Consider the following 23,825-nt stretch of genomic DNA (forward strand, 5'->3'; position numbering starts at 1 on the left):
AGCCCGGGCCAGGTCAGGTTTGGCCTGGCAGGGGCCCGGACACCTCCTCCCCATCCCCTGCCTCGGCCTGGAGGCCTCCCCAGGAGGCGCACAGCACCCGGGGAGCTCCTGCACGCCGCGGCCGGGCCTGGGGCACCCACCCGGCCCTGCCGCCAGGGAGCCGAGCTGCCCGCGGGGGCTCAAGCTGGGTGTCGGACCTCCGCCTGCCCTGCTCCAGGCAGGAGCTCCCCAGGGAGCCGATGCCCACCTGCGCCCCTTCCCCAGTAAGGCGCCGGGCACACGCCAATGCTGCTGCGTGCTACCAAAAAAAAAAACCCACCATAATTAAGCTGCAGTTAATTAGGGGCAAACCCGTCCCCAGCCGCCACTCGGCGGAGGCGGGACTCGAACACAGGCACGACCGTGCGCCTGAAGTGCCCCCCCGCCCGCCGCGGGCTGACGTAACTGACACCGCTTTCGTCCAATCGATTATCAATGAGGGCTCAAGATCCCGCCTCGCGCCACTGCGACCCCTGGTAGCCAGTAAGATGTCGAGAACGAGCGTGGCCTCCCTCCGGGGCGGGGCCAAGCGCAACGGTAGGTTATCCCAGCCAGAGGGTGAGCGTCTGTTTGGAATGAAGGGCAAAGCGACCAGTAGAAGGCCGAAGAGGGCCAAACGGACAGGAGGCTTACCCAATAGGTGCCCAAGACTCTAAGTGGCAGGCAATACAGCCAACCAGCACCCAGAGGGCGGGGCTCCGCGCGTGGCTTCCGTTCCCGTTGTGTGAGGGGCCGAATCCCAAACGGCCTCCGCGCTGTTCCTGCTGCCGCCGGCGCCTGGGGCCGGGCCTGAGGGCGCGGCGCCGAGCTGCGGCCTCCCCCGCTCCCCGCCGCCTCTCCGGCCTCGCTGCGCCCCAGCCGGCCGCGCTCCTCCTCTGCCCCGGCCCGCTTCGCCATCCCGGCTCCCTTCAGTCGGGCCCATCGCTCCCCTCCGAGCCCAGCTCGGGTCTTCCCTCGGCCAAGCCCGCTGCCCGCCTCAGCCCCGCCGCGACCCGGGGCCCCCTCGGCCGAGCCATGTCGCTGCACGGGAAGCGGAAGGAGATCTACAAATACGAGGCGCCCTGGACCGTGTACGCCATGAACTGGAGCGTCCGGCCGGACAAGCGGTTCCGTCTGGCGCTGGGCAGCTTCGTGGAGGAGTATAACAACAAGGTGGGGAGCGGCGGCGGCCGGGCCCGGCTCTACCGGCATCGGGCGGCGGGGCTGGGGCAGAGTGAGGGGGAGGAGGGGGCCGACCCTCTTCATCCTGATGGTTTAAGCGGCTCCCCAGTGCCGGGCACGGCCCCCGGGGTTGGTGTGGCTGGAGGGAGCCCTCCTGCACTGTCCTCGGCACTGGGAGCTGTGTGGCGCCGTCGGATGTTCCCCCGAAGTGCAGGGTGCTGGCCTGGATTCAGGCTGGTTTCCTTCTTGCGAGTCCTCAGCTGCCGGGAGACTGAGGGGCTCGGGGTGGGAAGAGCCACGGGTGCTGCTGCTGGCTGCTCGTCAGCCAGGATGGTCCCCTAGCCTGAGCATTCCCGGCTTTGTTTCAGTATGAAGGAAAGTTTATGGCCAGGACTAAAGTTTGTGTATATACAGGGTGTCTGAGACTGTGTTGGAAATGTGCTGTTCTCATTATACTTTCTCGCTGTGGAGGACTTCTGTGTGAGAACTTTTTTCATAAGTATATAAATCACTTTCACTGATTCCTCAGTACCTTTACTTTTCTCTGAGAACAAGGGTGTAATGAGGCATGAGATTATATCTTAAGTGTTTCCCTGCCAGATATAAGCAGAGAACTTTACATTGGTAATAGAGACTACATGTTCACCTCTCCAAACACTTGTGCAGTCATTTCTGAACAGACTTTAATGTGCTGGTCCGATATAATGAATTCGTCTACGTGGAAGAGAGAAGAGGAAAAGGGCATAGCTATAGAGCATCCTGAAATTTGTGTGAAACTAAGGTTTTGCAAATACAGCTTTGTGTGTTTATAGCATGTGTGCTTTGTCGCTTCATCAAGCTGTTTAATGGGGATTGTGTAAAATAATGTTAGAAAGTTGGTGTTGGGGATTGGGCTTTGTGCAAGGACGTAATGAGAGGGAGTGACGGTAAGGCAGGGGTGACATCTCTTACAGTGGTTAAATTACTGCACTTGCAGCAGTCCTAGACATGGTGCTTCTACTGAGCACTTTGTACTTGGGCAGTATGAGCTGGCTGTATGTAAGTTGTCTCCTTATGCTGGTGAGCGCCGTTGTGGTTCTGGGAGTACTGCTGGGAGAGGTGGGTCCCTGAGCTTGAAAACTTCTCATTTGTTTGAAGACCAACTTGAAAATGTTTTTGTGGTCTGTACTCTGAGAAGCTAAAATAACAAACTTGCAAACAGGTTTTTGTTTAGACGTGGTAGAATTTGTTAATAAAGAGGTATACGTTTATGTTGCCTTTACCTCCTTAAGTTTGGACCATTCTCTGGGATTGCTCTCGATTACAGCGTGATCAGGTCTGCTTTTCAGTTCAGGCTTCAAGTGTAAAGCAGTTGAGTCAACCCCTCTCTTTCCTATCCTTTATGCTCACAGATGATGCAGACAGAAATTGTGTAGGACTAAGTAAATTACTGCTGACGGTAAATATTCTCCAGCGCTTCTCTTGATCTGTGAGCTTCAGGAGTAACTATTCTGTTGACTTCAGTCCATATAAGCACCACATGCAATGAGATCTATGTGGTGTAAAGAGTTGGAAACTAATTGTATGAGAATGAGATGCCAGTCTGGCTGCTGCTGCTGCTGTAGAAATAAAGATGATGTTTGATTAAATATGAAACTTGTATGATAAATGCAGTGAAGCATAATCTTCACTTTGCTGAGAGGTTTTGCTCTGTCTCTGATATTTCAAAGAGCGTGTACGGGGGGTGTGTGGTTTTCTTGTTTGATGTTTTTTGCAGTGCTTTCAGTATGTCCTTCCACTGTAGGAAGGTAGTTAACAGAGAGCTGTTTTGGGTAATTGCAAGTGTTGTTATTGCTTACAGTATTGATGTTGTCTCCTTTATTTTGGAGACCAGAACAAGCTTGGGAGTGGTGTTTCATCTGCACTGTCTATGGTGTCTTACCATGACTCTCACAGCTTTGCTGAATCTTTTAGAGGATACTGAAACATTCAGGGAACAGCTTTGTGCTCCAGCTTGGGAACTCTTGGACAGGTACTGTGTGGTTGGGCTAGGTGCACGCTAGTTGTGAACTTTCAGCTCCAGCTTCTGTCCATGTAAGTGGTGCAACTAAAGGAACAAAGGGAAAGAACTGAAGTTACCCTATTTAAGTAGTTCATAACATTGTGCTGCAAAGGGTCTGGAGCAGTTGGTTTTATAATAAGCCTGACTCCTGGGGTGAGCAGAAGTCTAAGATTTTTTTACAGGGCATGTACGAAAGCTTTGTCCTCCTGCGTAATTTGCCCTTCACAGTTGAGATGTTTTATATTGCCAGCTTCGGACATCAAAATACACTTATAGGTACAGTTGGAACTAATTAAAAGGATAATGAAAACTCATTTTCATTTCAACTTTCTCTTTGCACTTACAATCTTTAGAGGTTTCTGACAAGCTCCAAACAACATTTCTGTTCCTGATGTTGCAATGGTTTGTTCCAAGTAACTGGCTTTCTTAAAAAAGAAAGTCTGGAATAGCAATTCTAGCTTGCTTAAAATCTAACCAAATAGGTGAATATACCTTTTCCTTATTACTCTTCTGTTTTAGGGTTTCTTTTAAAAGGTGCTTTTAAAAAGACTTAATGCACCAAGTGTGTGTTGCAGCAGAAGTGCTCACTGTGAGGGAATTACAGTGAAAGAGGAGAGTCTTGTCTTGTTTGGCTCTGACTTTCTATTTTTGTAGTAATTACCAGAGCTTGAAGTACTCATGGGCTACATATATAAAATGGCTGTTTATACCTCTGTTTCATGGGGAACTCAAATCTATTGACTGCCAAACCCTAATTTACTGCTATCCCCAATTCCCAGACTCTTCTAAACTCTGTCAGCGCTGACACTAACAAGCTGTATAGCATACCAGAAAGCCAGTTGCCAAGAACTGTTTGAACCCCAAAGGAGTTTTGTTTCAGCTTGTACACCTTTGCTGATCAAATCACTGGTACAAGAAGAGAGATGACTTGCTCCAGCTGGAAGAGCTAAAATTATTTGGGGTAGTGTTTCCTGAACTTCTTGGATTAGCAAACTGCTGTCAGCCTTTATAACGTCCCATGGATCACCGGCGTAATGGGAGGGAATGGAGGCGTTCATAAATCTCACTGTTAACACTGTTCTGCAGGTTCCTGACTATGGTTTCATGGATCGGGAATGATCTGTGGAAAACATGACAGAAGGGTGATCTTGGGATCTATCTGCAAGACAAAACTGGAGTCCTGTTTAGAAAACAGTAGAGGGTGGTGCTGTACACTGGTCCCTCCCATCGCTGGAGCAGACTGACAGGTTATGACCGCACGCTTCCCAGGTTGCCGCCTTCTCCTGAACAGTGCCTTGAATCAGGGTGGTTGTTTAACCAGAGCGTCATTTTTTTCTGTAAGGTTTAGAGCTGCAAAGAAAAATTGATTGCATGTTGAAGATTAATTAGTGCAGTGAGATCTTTCTGATCGTACGTGACCCTAAAATAATTGTGAAATGTCCTTCTTAGTAGTTACTAATTAGATTAAAGGGATATAGTTTTAAAAAAAAAAAAAAAATACTGTGAACTTATTTCACTGTTCCTCAAACCATGCAAGCAAAATAAGTAAGCTGTTACCAAATTCTGCATTGTGTAATTCTGTCTGATTCTTTTGGATCACATTGAAGAGAGATGTAATTTTTTTAGAAGTTAAAGATGCTGATTAAAGGCACTTCTTTACTCAGATGCACTGTTGCAAATAAGCCTTACATTGGTAAAGGCTTGGATTATGATAGGAAAATCCATATCCAATTTTAGCATACCTTGACGTATTGGAGAAACATAATTATTTAGCATTCCTACCTACTGTCATAGCATAATTGCAAAACTAATGGAGGTTGAACACACTGGTCATCATTTTCCCACTGGAATGAGTTACAGGTAGATGTAGAATGGTTCAAGTTGTACCCAGACTGACAGTGACTTTCCTGTTAGCATCACCTCCGTCTTATCTGGGCTGGACTTCAGGCACTCGTTCGTGCAGTAACTGGCAGCAGCCAATCTTGCCTCACTTGCAGGAGGGAGGGACAGGGCTCTAATACAATCAGCATCCTGAAAATAGTTCCCATCGTTCCATCTCCTTGTGTTCAGACTGCACAAGAGGATGAATAGAGGGATTCTGTAATCACCGTATGTGATCAAGTCCGAAGAGAAGAGTCATTCCTTTGAATATGCTGAGCTAGGAAAGAGTAGAGCTTCTCAAGCAGTATTTTCTGCTTTTGCTCCTGTCTCCGGGCAGACCGATGCCTCCTGCTCAGAGTTATCACGGGCTGCTGCCAGGTCTGACCATCAGTGTCAGACACCTGATCTTCAGTTGCCAGGAGTTCTAGTGTTGCTAATGCAATTTTTGTTCTCTAACCTGGCCTGTACCTAAAAATGTCAAGATCACAAAGATACCGGGTTGCTACACAGTCATTGCTTTTTCTTCAGATCTGAGTAGGGGTTAAACGTGAATATGCAGTGCAGGAATATATAAATTCACACCAATGGAAGCGGGTCCTTTGCTGTTTGAGATTTGCTTCTGGTTATGAGTACATTGATTGCTTTGTGTAGGCTTAATACACTCACATTGAGCTGAAAACAGCATAAGCAAGGGAGAAGAAATGATTAGAGGTCATTTGTCTTCTGATCCTGACCTTGCCACAAGACTTTCTATCACCAAGGACAATTTGCTTCCTTTGTAAAATCCGCTTAGTATTTCTGATCCCCGAAGGAGTTAGAAAGCTATTTGTCAATTGCTTCAGAAGACTGGGAGATTCTTGACTGATTCATACTAGAGTGTGAAGTATAATAAGAAGCAGCTGTAATAGAGTACAAGGCAGACAAATACACGGTTCTTAGAAGCATACTTGGATATGTCTTTTAGGCGTTGTTATGGGGTGAAAAGGATGGATTTTCTCATTGTGGCAGGGGGCAAGTTTGCATTTTTTAAGAGCATCTCTAAATGGACTCAAAACTTGTTATAGTGGAAGATCGACTGAAGCATTTGTTGTTTTTTTGTTATGTGAAAAAAATATGGTAGATTTCTGATCTAGTTTAACTGTGTAGTTTATTAACCAAATTGTTTATCCCAGAATATTTAGGATTTTCCCAGATAAAGATCTTAGAAAAAGTGCATTAAGCCACTGTTTCCAGGAGGAAGCTGCTGTATGGAAAGTACTAGGAAGTTCCTATCATGAGCAGCTTACAAACTAATTGTAGTGAGTTATCCCCATAATGTTTGTGTTTGAACAGCATTTTAACACAGTTGGGCTTTCATCCTGCTCAGGTCTTGTAGTCACTGCTAGGTTAAACATATACTCCCAGCACCATATTGTTCTATGAACGCTTTCTGACATGTCAATATTTTTCTAATAACGTAATATTTGGGACTTCAAGCATTACTTCAGGTGGTGTCATGACCAAGCTACGTGGAGGTAGTTTCTTGTCTGCTCTGTCTTGCATCACTCACAACTGGGCAAGTTAGCCCTTCCCACGGTCACGTTACTGTGCAAAAAACCTAATTTGGAATTCAGATACCTAGAATCTTTCAGCAGACCTGTTTTTGTGGTCTTTTTACACAAAACATTTGAATAATTATTTAAATATTTTAGCTTCCCAATTTTTTTTTTAGTTTGAATTCTGTTTTACTTTGAGTCTGTGATGTGAATCTGTACCTTAATTTTCTGCAGTTGTGACAGAATGTTTTAGTTAATGTGATGCTGAAAACAGCCTGATAGCTAGCTGACATGATCTGTCACAATCTGCAGGGTTATGGCCAAGAACTCCATCGTATGGCCTTTAATTGTGGGTGGTTGTCATGCAAGCTACAGCTTGTCCTGCACTCTGAAGATGACATTGTCAGCATCAGTTCAGTTAAAGATGACTTGGAATAATGTTTGTGCAGTTTAAGTCTGTGATTTAAACTAGACTTTGCAATGTGGTAAGGAGAAGGGGGGTCTTTAATCCTTTAGGATTGGATTTCGATTCATTTGAAATCATCTCTTCAAAGTAAAGCACTGTGGTGATTACGGATACTTTACTTTGCTTACATGCCCCAGTTAGGAAGCAAAGTTTTAACGATTTCTCATTCCATTGACATGATGGTCCTTTTATATTGTCCTTGAGGTGACAGAAGGTGTCCTCCTGAAATACACTTAGTCTTAATGCTGTAATTTTAAATTAGTATTTTGATAAAATACTTTCTTTTAAATATGGCTTCTTACAGGTGCAGCTTGTTGGTTTGGATGAAGAGAGCTCAGAATTCATTTGCAGGAACACCTTTGATCACCCCTACCCTACCACAAAACTTATGTGGATCCCGGACACCAAGGGAGTATATCCAGACCTGCTGGCAACCAGTGGTGACTATCTGCGAGTGTGGAGAGTGAGTAAATCCTCCCCAGAAAAAGATAAACCATGATATTTTGTTGTGTATTGATCTCGTTTTCATTCAAGACCAGATTTTTTGAAGCAAGTTACTTTCCTTTCAGGGTGTCTTGCCCTTGCTACAGTGTGGAGGTTAAGACATAAAATCAAGTCCGAGCACTTGATAATTTTTTTTCTTAACTGCAATAATGTGACTAAATATGAAGACTATAGGAGAAGCAGAATTGATGGTAGTTGCTGTTTTAATCACCTTATTGAAGATAGAGACGGTGATTGTGTTTTCCAGAGCTTTAGGATGTAAAGCTGAGAGGAAAGAAACCCAGGATTAACACCTTATGTTTTGGAAGTGCAAGTGGAACAAGTCATGTGATGCTGCTATTTAAGTCAGGTGTTTCACTTTTTCTAAAGGTGGGTGAAACAGAGACCCGGCTGGAGTGTTTGCTGAACAATAACAAGAACTCTGATTTCTGTGCTCCACTAACATCATTTGACTGGAATGAAGTGGATCCTTACCTTCTAGGTGAGACTGACAAAATGCTACATTTTCAGCATGGAAAAAGCATGCTTTTGAATTTAGTCTGGTGAAGTCTCGGCTCTGACTGACTGCTGTGTCATTGCATGTCACTGGTTAATTTGATAACTGACCAGTGGACAAACTTCTGCCTTATAGAAACTGCTATTGTCTTAGGTTAAAAACAACAATAACAAAAAACCGACCATCTTATGGAGACTGTTTTTGCATTGAAAGGTGCCCTGTCTGGTACAGAATGGGTCACTTAAGTTGAATTAGGGGTGATCCTTATTTGCAGACAGGGAGTCTCAGTCTTCAGGGCTGGTGAGCTGTTGTTGTAGTGCTAAGTAAAGATGTTATTTCTGCTTCTTTCTGGAGTGGATAGAAAACTATGTACCAAGCTTTTTCTTTTGTGAAGCCATTTTAGCAGCAGGAGTAAAGCCAGGAGCCCTTAATTCAGTTGGAGGAGGGGGCTGAATGGTTAAGGTTTAATTATAGCCTGTGGGACAAATTGTGAATCCAAGATGACTGATCCAGCAGCAGTTTGTTTCCCAGAAGAGTACAGCCATTCATGTCAGGGGGATTTGCCCAGAGATTAACAGTGATAATATGTCTTAGTAATTATTTACTACATGATTTATTTTTTGCGTGTTGCATCTCCAGTCTCTTAAGAGCTTTGCTGCTACCCCACCTTCAGTCCACAGAAACAGTTAATTAATAATAATACGCTATCGCAACACTGCAATTGTATTTTGGTTTTGATGTGCACATGAGTCTTACAGGATGGGAAAGTTCATCTCAGCGTTGCATCAGGCTTCTGAATAGATTGAAGTAGACGAGCTATTTACACTTTATTCCTATGTGGAAGACTATTTCTGCAGCTAAAAGGTTTGGGTCATTTAAATGCATGGTAGACTGTTTGCTGTTTGACATTCTTGATTTTAATTGTATGCTGTTCTTGTAGCTATTTTGATCTGTAGATGTCGGGGGATATTCCATTAATCCAGTAAGTGATTAAATAATTTGTGAGAATATTAATTTTGCTAACAGAAGTGTTTTTGTTTCAGGTACCTCTAGTATTGACACAACCTGCACTATTTGGGGTCTGGAGACAGGACAGGTTCTGGGAAGAGTAAATCTGGTCTCTGGCCATGTGAAGACCCAGCTTATTGCACATGACAAAGAGGTGACGGCTTTCTTTTGATTGTTTACGTTGCATATTTTTAAAGCAGTAGAAAAGGAACAGAAATTTTCTGTTTTCTCCCTTTTTCTTGAAAAATCTGATGATACAAAAAGATAATTTATCTAAGATTAAGATATACGGGTTTGAGTACCAAACTGAAACTATACTATTGGCTATCAAAACTACTCTGTTTACTCATCATAGCATCTGGATTTGAGAATACACTTGTTTTACTAGATTATGCTCCAGAATATTTTAGAAAAATGAGGTAAAATGTCAAACTGGAATTGAAACGGCATATCAAAGGCAATAAATAACTTGGAAGATTCTTTCATTTTAACATAATATGACTTCAGCAATTAATATTAAAAAATCTGAGTCTGGGAAATTGATATGTTTAGTTTCAGTGAATGATCCTATAATGACATAACCCTTTCAAGTTTTTCCCCCTCCATTTGGCAAGTGTAATAACTGAAAACTTGCTAGGAACATCAAGTATTTGACAGAATATGTCGCAACTCAATCTGCTATACGTATGTAAAATCCATTTTACTGCAAATTAGGAGGCAGTGTGCTCACTAAAGCTAAGGTTATGTTTTTCTCTGTCCTGTTACTGCGCAGGTGTATGACATAGCATTTAGCCGTGCAGGTGGCGGGAGAGATATGTTCGCTTCAGTTGGCGCAGATGGCTCGGTGAGGATGTTCGATCTCCGTCATCTGGAACACAGCACCATAATTTATGAGGACCCACAGCACCATCCATTGCTGCGTCTCTGCTGGAATAAGCAGGATCCCAACTATCTTGCTACAATGGCCATGGACGGCATGGAGGTAAGGCGGCAGCTCATCTTCTGTAGGTGCTAGTGGTTGTGATTTTTTTGGGAGGTGGCTTGGTAGTAATTAGAAGTCAGTTCTTTAAAGTAAGGGGGCAGTGCCAGTACCTGAACTGGAGCATGATTAAGGACCAATTCTTAGTGCGCTAACTTCGGTAGGAGTTACTTCTTTAACTTTGGCATTGTAAACTTGAAGATCTCTATGGCTCGTATATATTTCAGCTGTTTTTTAAGAGGGGCCTGTGAGCCAGTTGGGCAATAATTTTCACATGTAATCTTAACTGCAAGTGTTTTAGTCACCTTGTTCTTTCTCGGTTCAGCACACGAGGTAGCGTATCTCAGTTTGTCACTTTTGCCGCTTCAGGGAAGCGTAATTCGTTTGCCCTTGTTGCATAACTCACAAGCCTTCCCTGTGGGGTCTGACTGCTTTTGAGACACACCAGCTAGAAGCTATTCTTTGAGAACAGTGCTTTCTTGCCAACCGCGTCCTTTACAAAAGGGCTGTATTTATAGCCTTGGCTCAAAATATTTGGTTTTCTGAAGAAACAAATAAAAAAAAAAAAAAGCAAGTTATTAATTTAGTTGGTTTTTGTTCCTGAAGGTTGTGATTCTAGATGTCAGAGTTCCCTGCACTCCTGTTGCCAGGTTAAACAACCACAGAGCGTGTGTAAATGGAATTGCTTGGGCACCTCATTCTTCCTGCCACATTTGCACAGCAGGTAGGTGTGATCCATCCCTATCCGGCTGCATTGGTGATCTCAGAGTCTCTCACTGCATTTGCAAAATCCTCTCTCTTCAAAAGTTTATGCAGTTCTCTGCCTGCCTTTTGCTAAAGAATACCTGCAGTTTAGAAGCCCTTTATTAATGACTTTCCTAAAATTTTTATGGAAATAGACACCTACTGGAGCTTATTGTGTGGAATTAGTGAGCCCAGTGCCCAAACTGTGCATCTGCTTCAGCTAAGCTGTATTATTTTAATGCTCCTTATTTTTTTGCAATCTAGTTCTTAAATGGTTTCAGTTGATATGAGTTGCACTGATCATTTGTTTTTCAGCTCTGTCCTGGATAATGTATAATGATCCAAGCTTATTTTTTTGGAGCATAGTTCTATCATTGTATCTCTGGCTTGAATACACATCGGGATTGCAACAGCCATATCCTATACAGCTTCTTGGACTATATGCCTGTTAGTAGTCGCGTATGGAGATCTCATTATACCTTGATTTTACTTATGATTTTCTCTTCCATTTGCAGCGGATGACCATCAGGCTCTCATCTGGGATATCCAGCAAATGCCTCGTGCCATTGAGGACCCTATCTTGGCCTATACAGCAGAGGGAGAAATCAACAATGTACAGTGGGCATCAACTCAGCCAGACTGGATAGCTATCTGCTACAACAACTGCCTGGAGATTTTAAGAGTGTAACATTACTGCTTCATGCCACATTGAGGCAGGGCTGTATAATTTCCTCTCCCCTCTAAAGTAAGAACAACACGAGTCAAGTGGCCAGTATCTGTTGTTGCTTTGCATCTACTGTTACAAGAAACTGTTACAAGAATCCGTGGCAGGTGTCTCCTGTCTCTCCAAGACTCTCAAATGCAGAGACGTGCTGAGCCTCTTGGACCTTCTGGGTTCTGGTTTTCTTTTTCTTTCACCCACCCCCCCCCCCCCAGTTACAGTTCTGTATATTTGTTGACTGTATTAATAAGCTTGCAGGCTTTTAAGTTGCTACATATGTCCATATGTTTGTCAGCTAGCTGAGGCAGCACATCCAACTAGTTTAATAGATGCAAGTGCAAAACAAGGTGGGGAAAAAGACACTGATGTTAACAGCCACCTTGGCAGGAATCTTTATCATTCCTGTTTTTGCTGCCTCTAAACTGTTTAAACATTTGTATGTTTTTTATATATTGGGCTAACTTTCTATTGAGTAAGGTTTTTCTCCCTAATTCTTACTTTTGATATGTGATCCACTTCCATATGCCCAAAGCAGGATCTATTCGTTGATACAAATCACAGTAACACTGCAGGCTCCCTGGTGGTAAAGGCCTGCCGGAATTAACTGTTGCCTTGGCTCTCTACACCTGGTTACCTGGGCAGAATTTTCTGGTGCTGTGAAGTACAAATACTTGTTGCACAATTTCCTTACACTTTTCTGATGCTAGAGGCAGTTGTTACTATGGTAGGCCTTATTTTTAAAATATGACTGAATTTGTGTTTATCCTGCAGTTGTGTTAGCTAACAGAATGGTAATAGGTTTCAGAAAGAAGATACGTGCATGACTTAAGCTCCCAGGAGGTAGACGACTCCTGAAAAAATGATTTGTAATGGACTTGGGATTGACACTTCCAATTAAATGATTTCCTTTCAGAAGACTTACTATCTAAACCAAAATAAAATGGTTTCACACTTTGTAGCTTGCTTGATTGGCAAATAATATGAGCAAGATTTTGTGGTTAGCCTGTACCTTGGAGCTTCTTTGCGTTTGGCCTGTGTTCCTGCGAGTTCTTGAAAGGAGTGCAAAGCAGTCTTTTTTCCGAAGTGTATTTGCTTTGTACTGTCAGGTCTTGTTGAAGGAGCGAGATGAGTTTGAAAAGCTGGTCTATCCAAATGAAAGCTGTTTCTCTGAAATTATTCCCTAATGTAATGCACAAAGATGGATTTAAAAGGAAAGAAACCGTGCCGTAGAGGCTAAGGTTTGGCACTTGTCGATCTTGTATCTTTTGGGGATGTGCCCAAGGGCTTCTGTTTCTGTTTTGAATAGTGGATCGCTCTACGGTACTACATTTCAATCAAAGCTGAGTGGATTAGGCAAGATAAAAATCTTCGATGATAACATAGCTACTCGGATGAATGCTCTGCAGTGCTCTCCCAATGAAGACATGACAACCGTAGCTGGTCTGTAAGGGTGTACCAGCTGAGTTTTGATGTAAATGTCAGAAACTATCAAAATTGTCTTTCCACCTAATGAGTATTCACCTGCAACTGGAGGCAGCATTATAAATAGTAGGACACTGGCAAACTTGAATCTTGTCAGTTTATGCAGGAAAGGCAAGTTGGGAAAAGCAATTGCTGTGAAACAGTGAAGCTGACACTGAAAGCACTGTCAGATACAGAACAGAATTTGAAAAGTTTTGTCATTCTGGACATTCAGAAATATTCTTCTACAGGCTGCTTCTCAACATGGAGCTAGAAAAGCACTGCCTTGTGAATTTGATAGGAATTCACTAGGGACAGCTTTATTCCATCACCTCTTGTAATATCAGAGAACAGAGACTAACACAGTTCAAGCTCACATTTTGTCAATGTGGGATTTTTGACAGAAAGCTTGATTTGACTCGAAGGTCAGTTTTTCTGTATTTAGCAGCAGTGCTGAGAGTAGTGTGTTCCACAGGCAGATTTGATCTAGACGTCAGAACAGTGTTAGCCAAACAATTAGGCTATTGCTTTTTACAATAGCACTTCGTCTTAAACTGGAAAACACTTATGCAGAATGAAATGAAAATTAGGATTTTCTTAGCAGAAGCATATAATGGCATTCACAGCGTTAGATACTCATACAAAAATATGTACACAGACTTGTCGTGTACTGTTTAATTACATAATATGCTGTGTTACTAAGAGGGAGCTACCTGTGATATTAGCACTTTCTGTAGTCCCCTTAACACTTCAAAGTCTCATTCTTGTGTAGATGGCATGAGTAAAAGATGAATGCATCTGTTGCTTAGCTTAAAAATGCATCTTTTGCAACTGTAGAATTGTGCTTTAAAAAAGACATAAGAGAATGAGTTGAAAGTGAAGTCACAAAATGACTCCATAGGCTATACTAAATGGCAAATGCAGTTTATTCCTAGAGGAATGCAATCTGTTATGCTAAGATGATGAAAAGAGAGCATGTATAAAGGAGCTAATAGTCTAAATAGCCAGGTAGCTTTTGCTACTGTTGGAAAACCTGAAGAGAATCCAGTGTCAGTCCTTCCATCCGTAAAACTGCTTGAAGTTCTTTTGTGGAATTGGGTGCTCATTCCAAACTCATCAAAAGCAAGTGAAGGAATCTCGTAGGCTCCAGTGGATTCTAAATAAAGCCTATATCCTGTTTGCTTAGCCGGTCGGGTTACCTTCTGGATCTACAGCATTGCTTTGGGCATAATCCATTGTCATTCTTCATATGAAATTACATTTGAAATCACTAGAGGCTGTTTTGGAACAGGGAAATGCTACTTAAAATAGCTTCTTTTCAAAGAAGTCACTTGAAAGGTTAATGACTGAACAGACATGAAAATCCTCCTGGGTGAGATGTTCTGTAGTGTAAATGGCACTTCCATACAGAGAAGGAAGTGAGAGACTTTGGTGCCCTTTTGCCAGCCCCTGCTGACACAGTGGCAGGGAGCTAACTGTACTTGCTGGTTCAAGTTTATTTGCAAGACAAAATAAAACCCTGAGACTTGTCACTGTAGCCTGTGAATCAGAAGATACAGTTTATCATCTTTCACCTGCTTAACATTCGGTTATGTTGGGTGTCAAGCCCCCAGAAGCATTATTTTTTCCAAAGTTTATGAAAACAAATACTTCGATATTTGATCTCAATTATTTTGTGCTTACTGCACAAGTGGAGGATGCAGAGCGACTGCTTTCAAGTGCCTCCTATCCCTTGAGCATAAAGTAACATTAAGGGAAAAGTCTGAGCACCAGTGAGGTTAGCAAAGCAGAAAATCACATGCTATTGGTGGTACAGGCAAGAGTGATTCTGGGACAGAAATATTTTTCTCTGACATAAGTAGTTCTGTATCACTTCTCCAGTCGATTAATTCAAGATACTAAGCTATTGTTTGGTTGTTATGTTCTGTTTAAACCAAGCTTTCCATAGATTCCTACTATTCCGTGGACAACCTATGGCTAGTATATTGGCTCTCAACCAGGAGATCTCAATCATGTAAAATTCATTAGTGAGGTGAAAACCTACAGAAAACAAGTTGGATGTCGAATTAGTGTGTAGTATGCCAACTCTGTTAATTGTCTAAATGAAATGGGCTATGGTGGGTTGCATCTATGGGAATTGTACTTCTGTGTGCAGGGACTTAAAAGCCAAGGATTTGAGTGCTTTGACAATCTATTTAGAAAGAAAACACAGTGGTTTCAAAGAATGATATGAAAGGAGACTGATAATACAGGTTGTTCCTTATGGAACCTTGAAATGTACTTAACGGGGGAGGCATTGCCTCTCATAAGTCAAAGTTAATGATCCTTTCAAAACTTAGCTGTAATTACTCTCCTGAATGTTCTGGATAATAGTAAAAAGATCTATTTTTGCCTGATGTTGCAATGAGAAAGCTGCATCAGACTTGACTGTAGATCACTGCCTGCCAGAGACTAGGTGAGGGGAGGAGTCCAATATATTGGAATTCACAGATGCTCTTGTGCTTGTTTTAAATGTAAATGAAGAAAGCTGAGTGTGTCTGTTTTGTTCTCTTGCAGATGGCACTTTAATAAGTACATTTTTGGTAAGATTAGGGAGAGAGTCATCTTTTCCTCGGCCCTTTTATGGTAGGCATTTGTCTGTGTTTTGTATAAAATGTTAAATACAACAGTCACTGAAATCCTTAACTGGCTGTGATTGTCAGTATCTAGTGCACCCTCATCTGTTTCTACTGAACACCAAAAACATGAGCACTTGACAATGCTGTTAATGTTAAACTGCAGCTCTGTGTTCTGAGACTGACACAATCTTGCAAGGCCAACCCAAGTAATGCAGTGCTGCTTGTTGCCCAGAGAGTCCCTTTTGCTTTGCTTAGGAACTTGAGGGTGTTTGGGAATCCTCTTTTTCTACTGTCTGAACAAGATGGCAGTAATGGCAGGTTGGTTGTGTAAAGATGTAGCTGGATTCTTTGCATAACGTATTGTTGTGATAGAAAAAATGCAGCTGCTCTCTCGAAATTCACACAACCTAAATTCTTGAGCTTGTCGGTTCCTTATGTTAGTGGTGTTTTAACTCTTTCAGGACATACTGAACCAGATGAACAGCAGCAAGGGTAAGCTCTTGGTTCAATAGATTGCACAGTTACAGTTCCATCAAAGTACTGAAGGGTTTAGTCTTCCCACTGCTGCTTAGCAAAATGGTCCTACCACCTCAAATCCACACTGTTATCCTGTCGGTTAACACAAGTTCTCTCTGATACATGTTTCCTGCTTTCTACTGTCAGACCAGTATTCCAGAGCAGGCCTATATTTATTGTACAGCGGACATTAAAAGGAGGTGTCTAAAATCAGTCCTGGAATGGGCAAGGTACTGTCAACTATGTCTCTGTTTTTCTCTTGATCTTTGCAGAGAATCCAGGGAATTAATTGTAAGTGGCACTTAAAGAGCACTTTCTCATACTTACTTAGAGATGCAGCTGTATTTCCCCCTGCTTACCCGAGAAGAGTCAGAAATGTCTCGTTCTCAAGCATATTGAGAGGAGTTTAGCATGCCCCTGACGCCTTTTTTTTTTTTTAGGAAGAGATCTCCAGAACTTCTGATCAGCACCTTTCACCAGCACTAAAAAACAGTAATTAAAAATGCAACTAAATACCAGTCACTGAATGCTCATCTAGCAATTCAGGGCAGACTCTGGAGTCCAAGGCACTTGTGAGACTTGCTGCTGCCTGATTTCAGGTGATAACTGTGTCTGCCAAGTATCTCAGTGGCCTTTTGTGCAACCTTTGATACCCAGCATCAAGCTAGAATTTCCATAATCATAAAAATTAAAAAAAAAAAAAATTATCTGTGTGGCTTCCATCAAGTTTATTTCTTTTCAGAAAATCTAACAAAATGAAGAAATAAGCTATTTCCTGAAAAAATATTGTGGCCATGAGTAGCTGTAAGCCCGTGTTCCAGCTCTCATCCCTTGGAGTTTGCTTTCCTGTTTGCAAGACGTGTGACTCTGATGTCTCCTCCGTTAGAGATGAGGATCGGTCTGTCAAATCTGAACAAAGGCAGAAATGCGAGAACCAGTGAATGAAAGAGTCCTAGTACAGCTGAGAAGCGATGCGTTGCTTTTTTAGACAACCTGGTAAATATGAATTATGAAATCTACTATTTAAAAGGAACCTTTTTTTTTTAAACTTGGGTTGTTAGCAGTGTAAAATGTAATTTAAATCTGTTGCACCGAAGCATTTTTCTTACCAATAGTCAAGTAGGAGATGTTTACTTTTATGTGTGTTTTCCCTTCTGCCCTTCCCATTCACAGTCCCGTTGTGGTAATTTCCTGAAGGTGTAATCTTTGTAGCATGATTGTACAAACATCCATATGAGATTCCTGACTTCTTGTTCTCACTAAAATATGTTAAAGCAATAGTAGTTTTACTTCTGTCCTTCTTTTCTCCACCTTCCGTATTGAGATTTGCAGCTTCGCTACTATACTGTCCTAGAGGAATCCTAGTATCCTGCTATTCAACAGACGTATGTTGTTGACATGGATAACTGCAGTGTCCCTATATTGGTTTATTTTTATGGAGAAAATACAAAAGGTTTTGTTACAATGGATTTTAACACCTGAGTCATGGAACCGTATTGTTGAAACTCTGTAAATTTTAAGGCAATTTTCTGAAATCGCTTGAAAGTGGAATGTTGCATCCTTTTATGCTATTTCCTGCTTCCTATGTAGTTTTATTCAGATTTTTTAACCTTCTTTCTAAGTTTCAGCCTCCTGTGTATTAGGTACAGTATTTTCTGCCTTTCATACTTTGTAATAAAAATGGAACATTTGTAGATTGACTGCAGTTCACTGTGTGGTGAGTTAAAAAGTGGTACCTGTGGGGGTGAGCAGGGAACTACTTCAAACAGGCTTCGTGTATCCTGTGTGAAGGTTATTGCTGTAAAAGGGAGGGTGGGTGCTTTATCTTGTCTTTACAAAACTGGTGAAGTGTGTATTCATCTCTCATTGTACTGATACCCAAACAAACTCGGTAAGTCTAGCAACTCTACGTTGCAAGTTACTCCAAATAACTATATTGTTAGGAACCCAGTTACAACAGAACTTGGTTAATATTTAAAGTACACCTGCATTTACTTTCTTAATACAAACGTACTGTATGGTCCCTGTACACTAGTGTTGTTAGTGCTTGTTTTCCAACTTCTTTGCATAGCACTTGTTCCCTACACAACAAATGCTAATTATCTGCCTGCGCGTTTTTGGTTTTTAAGATGAGGGGAAGAGGGATTTTCTTTTGAATTCGAATAATTGGTCTCTAAGGTTTTTTGAATACAGACAAATTGAAGTCAAAGCGATTAGGCATTTATTTAGCTTCTGAGTCTCTCCTGTGTATGGTTGATGTCTGTTAAGGGTGTTTTCTGTACAGGCTCAGTCACTGATGTCGGCGTTGCTGGAACTGGGACCTAGAGGGGAGTAGGGTGGCAGAACTTGGAAATTTGTTTTTACCTTAGACCTTGGTGAGCAGGACTGATGACTTCAGTATTTAGATTAACTCTAGTTCAACTAAACTGTTGTCTGACAACATTGGATTATTCTCTAATTCTTTGTATACTGTCTTTGAAATAAAAGCTTATTAAGCTTCATGACCACAGTGGAAAGAGTTGCATGTAAAGATGCTACAGTGTTTTTAAGCTATGTAGGGACTTTGTTCTCGTAATCCATATTTGGAAAAGAGGCTTTCCTTCTAAGAATTGTTTGTCTTTTGCCCTAGAAATTATTTACATCCTCCTAGATTTTTTTCCTTGGATCTGTGCTCTGGAATTCTCCACGGAAACTTTCTCAGTTTCCACTCTGGTGGAAGGAAGCAACTTCTGCAAACTGGAGCAGTTAGTGCAAAAAGTCAGGAACTAGTAGATGGTATGAGAAATGGATTGCCTGTCGGTGTGGCAAAACAAGTGCCATAAAGTCCTGTCAAGGAATATGGGTAGAAAAAGAGACAAGGAGAGGTTCTCTGCCTTTTGTAAATATTAGGGAACAACTGACATCTGGCAGGGCTGACTTGCTTGCTCCGTGACCCTGGGAAAGTCACTTCTTCTGATGATAGTTGTAAGTGAAAAGCACATAATTAATCACTGATCAGTACGTGGCTTGAAAATACTTGAAAATGAAAGAAATCCTCCATGGTAACAGAATATACTACCCATAGGCATAGAGGAAAAAGTGCTCTCTCAGATGATTTGAAGCCCTGACACTAACAAGCATTTAATCTTGTGCTTTTTCCTTAGTACTGCTCTATCAACAGTCCAGACTGCCAGCTCAGAAGCAGGTAATGATCTAAAAGCATATAATATTTTTAACATCCTTCTTCCTCTTCCTTCTCTGTAGTTTTGCCCACTCCACAAGCAGAACCGTTCCTGTTTTTTAAGCAGACAGCTTCAGAGCCCCCTCTACTGGAGTGCTGTCAGCTGTAGGACCAGCAGAATAGGAGAGGGCCGCAGCAGCTCCTCTGGGGCTGGGAAAAGAGTGCTCCAGGCATGCTTGTAAGGAGGTTTATATGGTTGATGTATTCTGCTGGAGGTGAGGTAAGGTTTGGCCAATATATATATATATTTGTTTTGTTTTGTTTTCAAAGCTGAGAACACAACAAGAAAGCGTTAGCAGAATCAGAACTGCCTGGAATCAGTGAGATTGCTCTTCTCTCAGATCTGCAGAAAAGAGTGCAGAACACTTTCATGCATCCTTTGAAGATTTACAAGGCTTCTCCTGCTCCACCCCTTCAATTTTTATTTCTTCTCAGTGCTCCTGTTTGGTGTCTCTGGCTGTGGAGTCTGAGATATAGAATAAGGAAGTTTTGGCATGGGACAAGGCTCAGCCTGGAGACTGCTCAGCTCCCCAGGAAGGATGTGTCTACCTAAACAAGAAGGGAAACAGGAAGGAAAGAAGAAATAGTACATCTGATAGCAAGGAGAAGAGGCTCTTTGAGTCAGACAGGTATGCTTCAGAAAATGGAAATACTACTAAAAGAGAAAATAAGATGATGGCATAGTGATTAAGAGACTGGGAAAAGATGCCAGGAATTGTAATCCCAAAGGTCTACTCCAGACTTCCTGTGTAACTTTGAACAAGTCACTGGTTCTCTGTGCCGTGCTCTTTAATCCCTAAAATAGGGATTACATTTCCTTTTCTTACTTCATGCTGCGTGACGGCATTAAACAATTAGGCCTCTATTATAAAGTTCCTTTAAAACAAATGGGCTAACTATAAACATAGTAGCTTCTGGAGAGTCTCGGTGAATGTCTTTACTGATAATTTTACATTAAATGGCCTCAAACAATCTGAATAGCTTTAAGTTGAAGAATTAAATAGGTTTTATAGTTGCTGTTTACAGGAATGAAGCTTCTCTTCTGGAAAGCCACATCTTTGAAAGGATGTGGGCAATCTGGGTGGAAAACCACAGAATATCAGTTTGTACCATAATGTTATTGGTAAAACAAATAACCTGATTCTTGGGCACAAAACTAGTATAACATTAAGTAGACAGTAAAGGTGAAAAAGGAATTATTCGTTATAAAAAATAGGGGCACCTATTTTGGTAGAAACTGATTGCAGTTCAAGAAGGGTGTACCAGCTTGTCTGGGGAAAAAAAATAAAGGTGAGGGGGGTCTACAGTGGTCCAAAAAAAGGCCTAACGGCACTTGCATATAGATAGTGTTGTGATAATGTCTGTAAAATGAGAATAGAACCACAAGTCGACAGATAAAAATTGCTGGTTTAGACATTAGGCTTGATAGGTGGGTGAAGTGATGAACTGTTAAGGACAAATCATTCTACTTTCAGTTTGACAAAGGGGATGGGAAAAAGCTTCAGTGAAATCCAGACGTCCTGGGCAGCTGGAGATGGAAAGAGTGAGTTTTACCAGGGTGGCCGTCTCCTACCATCTGCTGGGACCTCCCAGCTCGCTGTCACAAGCTGTGACTAGCCAGCCTAGTATCGTTTGGATTTAAGTAAACCAACTTTCTACACGAAGGACATGCAATAGGTCTCATTTAACTGAGAATTTTATGTGCAAACAGGTAAGAACTGGAAGACAGACAAAAATACCAAAGGGTAAGGTGACGGTGGAGTGGTTTGACATCGGGGCTGCTGCAGTGGGGAATTAATACTGAATTTCTCCAGTTCTGGTCCCAAGAGTAATCTCACTAAAGCCTTTTTATAATGACCTTGGCACAAAAAGCAAGCGTGATAATTAAATTTGATGATGAACAAAAGTGGGAGGCTTCAATAATACAAGGGAGCTAAAGTATCTTAGAGAATTGATGACTTTGAAGAGTGAGAAATAGAGATGAGATGAAATGTAGCAGCAGAAAGTGCAAGGCTGTGAATTTAGAGGCGAGGAGAAATTTGTGAAGGATGTGAAGAGTTTATTACTTCTTGGAAATTAGGGAGGAAAGGAAGCTGGATTTACTAGTTGATAAAGGATAGTGATGAGCCACCATGAAGCTGTGAAAAAGCACGTATAAAAGTTGGTCCAAGAGCAATAATGGCACTGTCAAACGAGAGAGGAATTCACATTGGAACAGGGGCAGAAAAGGCTATGAGGACAATACCACAAATACAAAGCTTGTGTTATGGAGAGAGAGAGTGGCTTGCTTGTCGATTACAGTGAAGCCTGAAAGGAGATATGATTATCATCTTGATGTGTTTAGAGAGAAAATACCAGGAAAGAGGAAAGGATTATTTAAGTAAAAGGATAATCTTGACATGAAAACAAATGGTGATAGGCTGTGCATGAAAATGGGATAGAATAGGCAGGAAAGCTAGAAACACTTCTCTAGCATCAGAGCCACAAGACAGGAGGAACTAAAAAAAGAAGTCTAAACACTAACAGCATCAGTCTGGTTTTAGGATGGGAACTTGAAAATGGTATCTATGGAAGTCATCTAGTTCAACCTCCTGCTCAAAGCAGGCCAGCTTCAAAGTTAGATTATTGGCTTTGTCCACAGCTTCTTGCGCGAGAGAGACTGGAGCTGTTGATCTCAGCATTCCTTTACAGATTTGCGTGTCTACCTAGTATGACATCGCGAGACCTTTTTATTATCCCATCTAGATAGTTAAAAAAAATAAAGTAATAATATCACGGATATTGTTGTCATGCTTTGGCTAAGTCCTAAATTCCTCCTGGTGTGTGACATTTAGATTCTTGCACTTGCTCACCCTTTTGAGAAATTTCCCTCTTCAATCTAGTTTTCTGCTCCTGGCCGCTCGCAGGAGGGGACGCGCTGTTTGCAGCCCCGGGCGCGCTCTAGGACCCGGCCGATGGGGCGGGCCCGCGGAGCCGCCCGTCACCCTGATTGGCAGCCCGCTGAGGGCGGGGTCTGGGCTGCCCCGCCTGCTGGCGGGAGGGGGCGGGGCTAACCCGCGAGCGGAACGGGCCCCCGTGATTGGCAGCCGGCGCGGCGGCGGGCGGGGCGGGCGGCGCGGCTGTTCGCACGCCGATTGGCGAGCGGCGCCGTCGGGTGGGTGGCTCGGCGGCGCGGATTGGCGGGCGGCGGCGGGGCGGCCCTGTGATTGGCAGGCGGCGGCGGCGGGTGCGCGGTGGCCGCCGAGCGGTTTGTTTTGCTCGCGGCCCCGGCGCCCGGCGGCGGCGGGGAGCGACCGGGACCGCCCGTGCCCCCTCCCACCCCCGCCGCCGCGGCGGGACCCCGAGCGCCGCCGCCGGAAGGAGGCGGCGGCGGCGCGGGCCTGGGAATGTGGCGGCGGCTGTGAGCCCTCCCCCTCGGCCCGGCCGCCATGGAGCCGCGGCGGTGACAGCCCCGTACCTCAGCGCGCCGCCGCCCGCCGGGCGCGGGCCCGACGCCCGCCGAGATGGGTGAGAGCCGCGGCGGGGGCTGGAGGGCGCGGGGGCGACTCGCTGCCGCGGCGGGGCCCGGGGCCGCCTCACGGGCCTGCGGCGGAGGGGGGCGGGGGGCAGCGGCGCGCCGGGGGCCGCGCTCTGAGGGAGCCGAGCCGCGAACGGCCGGGCCCCTGGCGGCTGGGGAGGGCGCCTCGACCCGCGGCCCCGGCGGTGCGGCCGCCGCCGGCCCCTGGGGCCGGCTCGGTCTGCGGCCCCCGGGGGGTCGGAGCTGGACGGGCCCCGCCGCCCGCGCTGGTCCCATCGGTCCGCAGCCGCGCCGCCGGCAGCGCGGGAGCCTCCCGCCGCGCACATACGGTCGGTTCGCGGGGGATTTCTCGTGCCTCGCAGAAACCCGTTCGGTACCGGAAAGCGCGGCCGGCCCCGCGGGGCCGCCTGCCCCCGCCGCGCACGCACCGGCTGCAGGGCTTTACTAAAATTGGCCAGACGGAGTACCCGGGGATCGGCAGGTCAGGCTCGGGAGCTGAGGGAGTCCTTGCAGCCTGTAAGAATCAGGTTGCTTGTTTTTGAGGCGAGGATTCACGTGCTTGGACTTAACTGGGAAAATTTTTACTGTGGTATTAATTGCAGCTTGGGAGTCTATCAAAATAGGGTTTTTTGTACAAAGCTTCCGTTGAATTCTCATTTGCCATACTTAACCCAGGCAGTAGCACATGAAAGTGAGCGAAGGAATTAGGGGAACTCTTTTTCAAGAGTAAAACGTTGCTATCAGAAGTTGCCATGACTGAATTTGAATGATTAATTCTTTTGGACTGTAGGTCCTGTATAAAGAACTGCTTGTGGGTGGGGTTTTTTTGGTGTTACCTAGTTCCCTTTTCAGCTTAAAGAGGGATCTCATGTGCTAGAATTAAAAATTTAATATCTCTAAACCAGAACTTACTCATTT

At 43.8% G+C, this 23,825-nt stretch overlaps 2 protein-coding genes across 10 annotated transcripts in view; both read left to right on the forward strand.

The window, feature by feature from the left end:
* The first annotated feature begins 696 nt into the window (after positions 1 to 696).
* Positions 697 to 17,864, forward strand: DCAF7 (DDB1 and CUL4 associated factor 7). 2 transcript variants are annotated; one of them, XR_015707525.1, is made up of 8 exons: positions 697 to 1,191; positions 7,428 to 7,586; positions 7,997 to 8,108; positions 9,167 to 9,285; positions 9,904 to 10,113; positions 10,717 to 10,834; positions 11,370 to 11,599; positions 16,611 to 17,864. XR_015707525.1 is itself a non-coding variant. In XM_087770300.1 (7 exons), exons 1-7 carry the CDS (start codon positions 1,054 to 1,056, stop codon positions 11,540 to 11,542), a joined length of 1,029 nt encoding a protein of 342 aa, XP_087626426.1. In that variant the 5' UTR covers positions 698 to 1,053; the 3' UTR covers positions 11,543 to 17,864. The 2 variants fall into 2 exon arrangements, 1 of the variants encoding a protein (XP_087626426.1); XM_087770300.1 differs by having other exon boundaries at positions 698 to 1,191; positions 11,370 to 17,864.
* A 4,754-nt stretch (positions 17,865 to 22,618) lies between these two features.
* Positions 22,619 to 23,825, forward strand: part of MAP3K3 (mitogen-activated protein kinase kinase kinase 3) — a 58,956-nt gene continuing 57,749 nt past the window's right edge. For all 8 annotated transcript variants that reach the window (XR_015707444.1, XR_015707442.1, XR_015707441.1 and 5 more), the window contains exon 1: positions 22,619 to 22,897. Coding sequence is in view for 2 of the 8 variants with exons in the window: in XM_087769945.1 (XP_087626071.1) it covers positions 22,894 to 22,897 (4 nt within the window). In the remaining 6 variants the exon portion in view is untranslated. The remainder of the gene's footprint in view (positions 22,898 to 23,825) is intronic.

This window comes from Nipponia nippon, unplaced genomic scaffold (assembly GCF_047370975.1).
Source record: "Nipponia nippon isolate SJK-2023a ecotype South Korea unplaced genomic scaffold, ASM4737097v1 scaffold_32, whole genome shotgun sequence".
Taxonomy (NCBI): Eukaryota; Metazoa; Chordata; class Aves; order Pelecaniformes; family Threskiornithidae; genus Nipponia; species Nipponia nippon.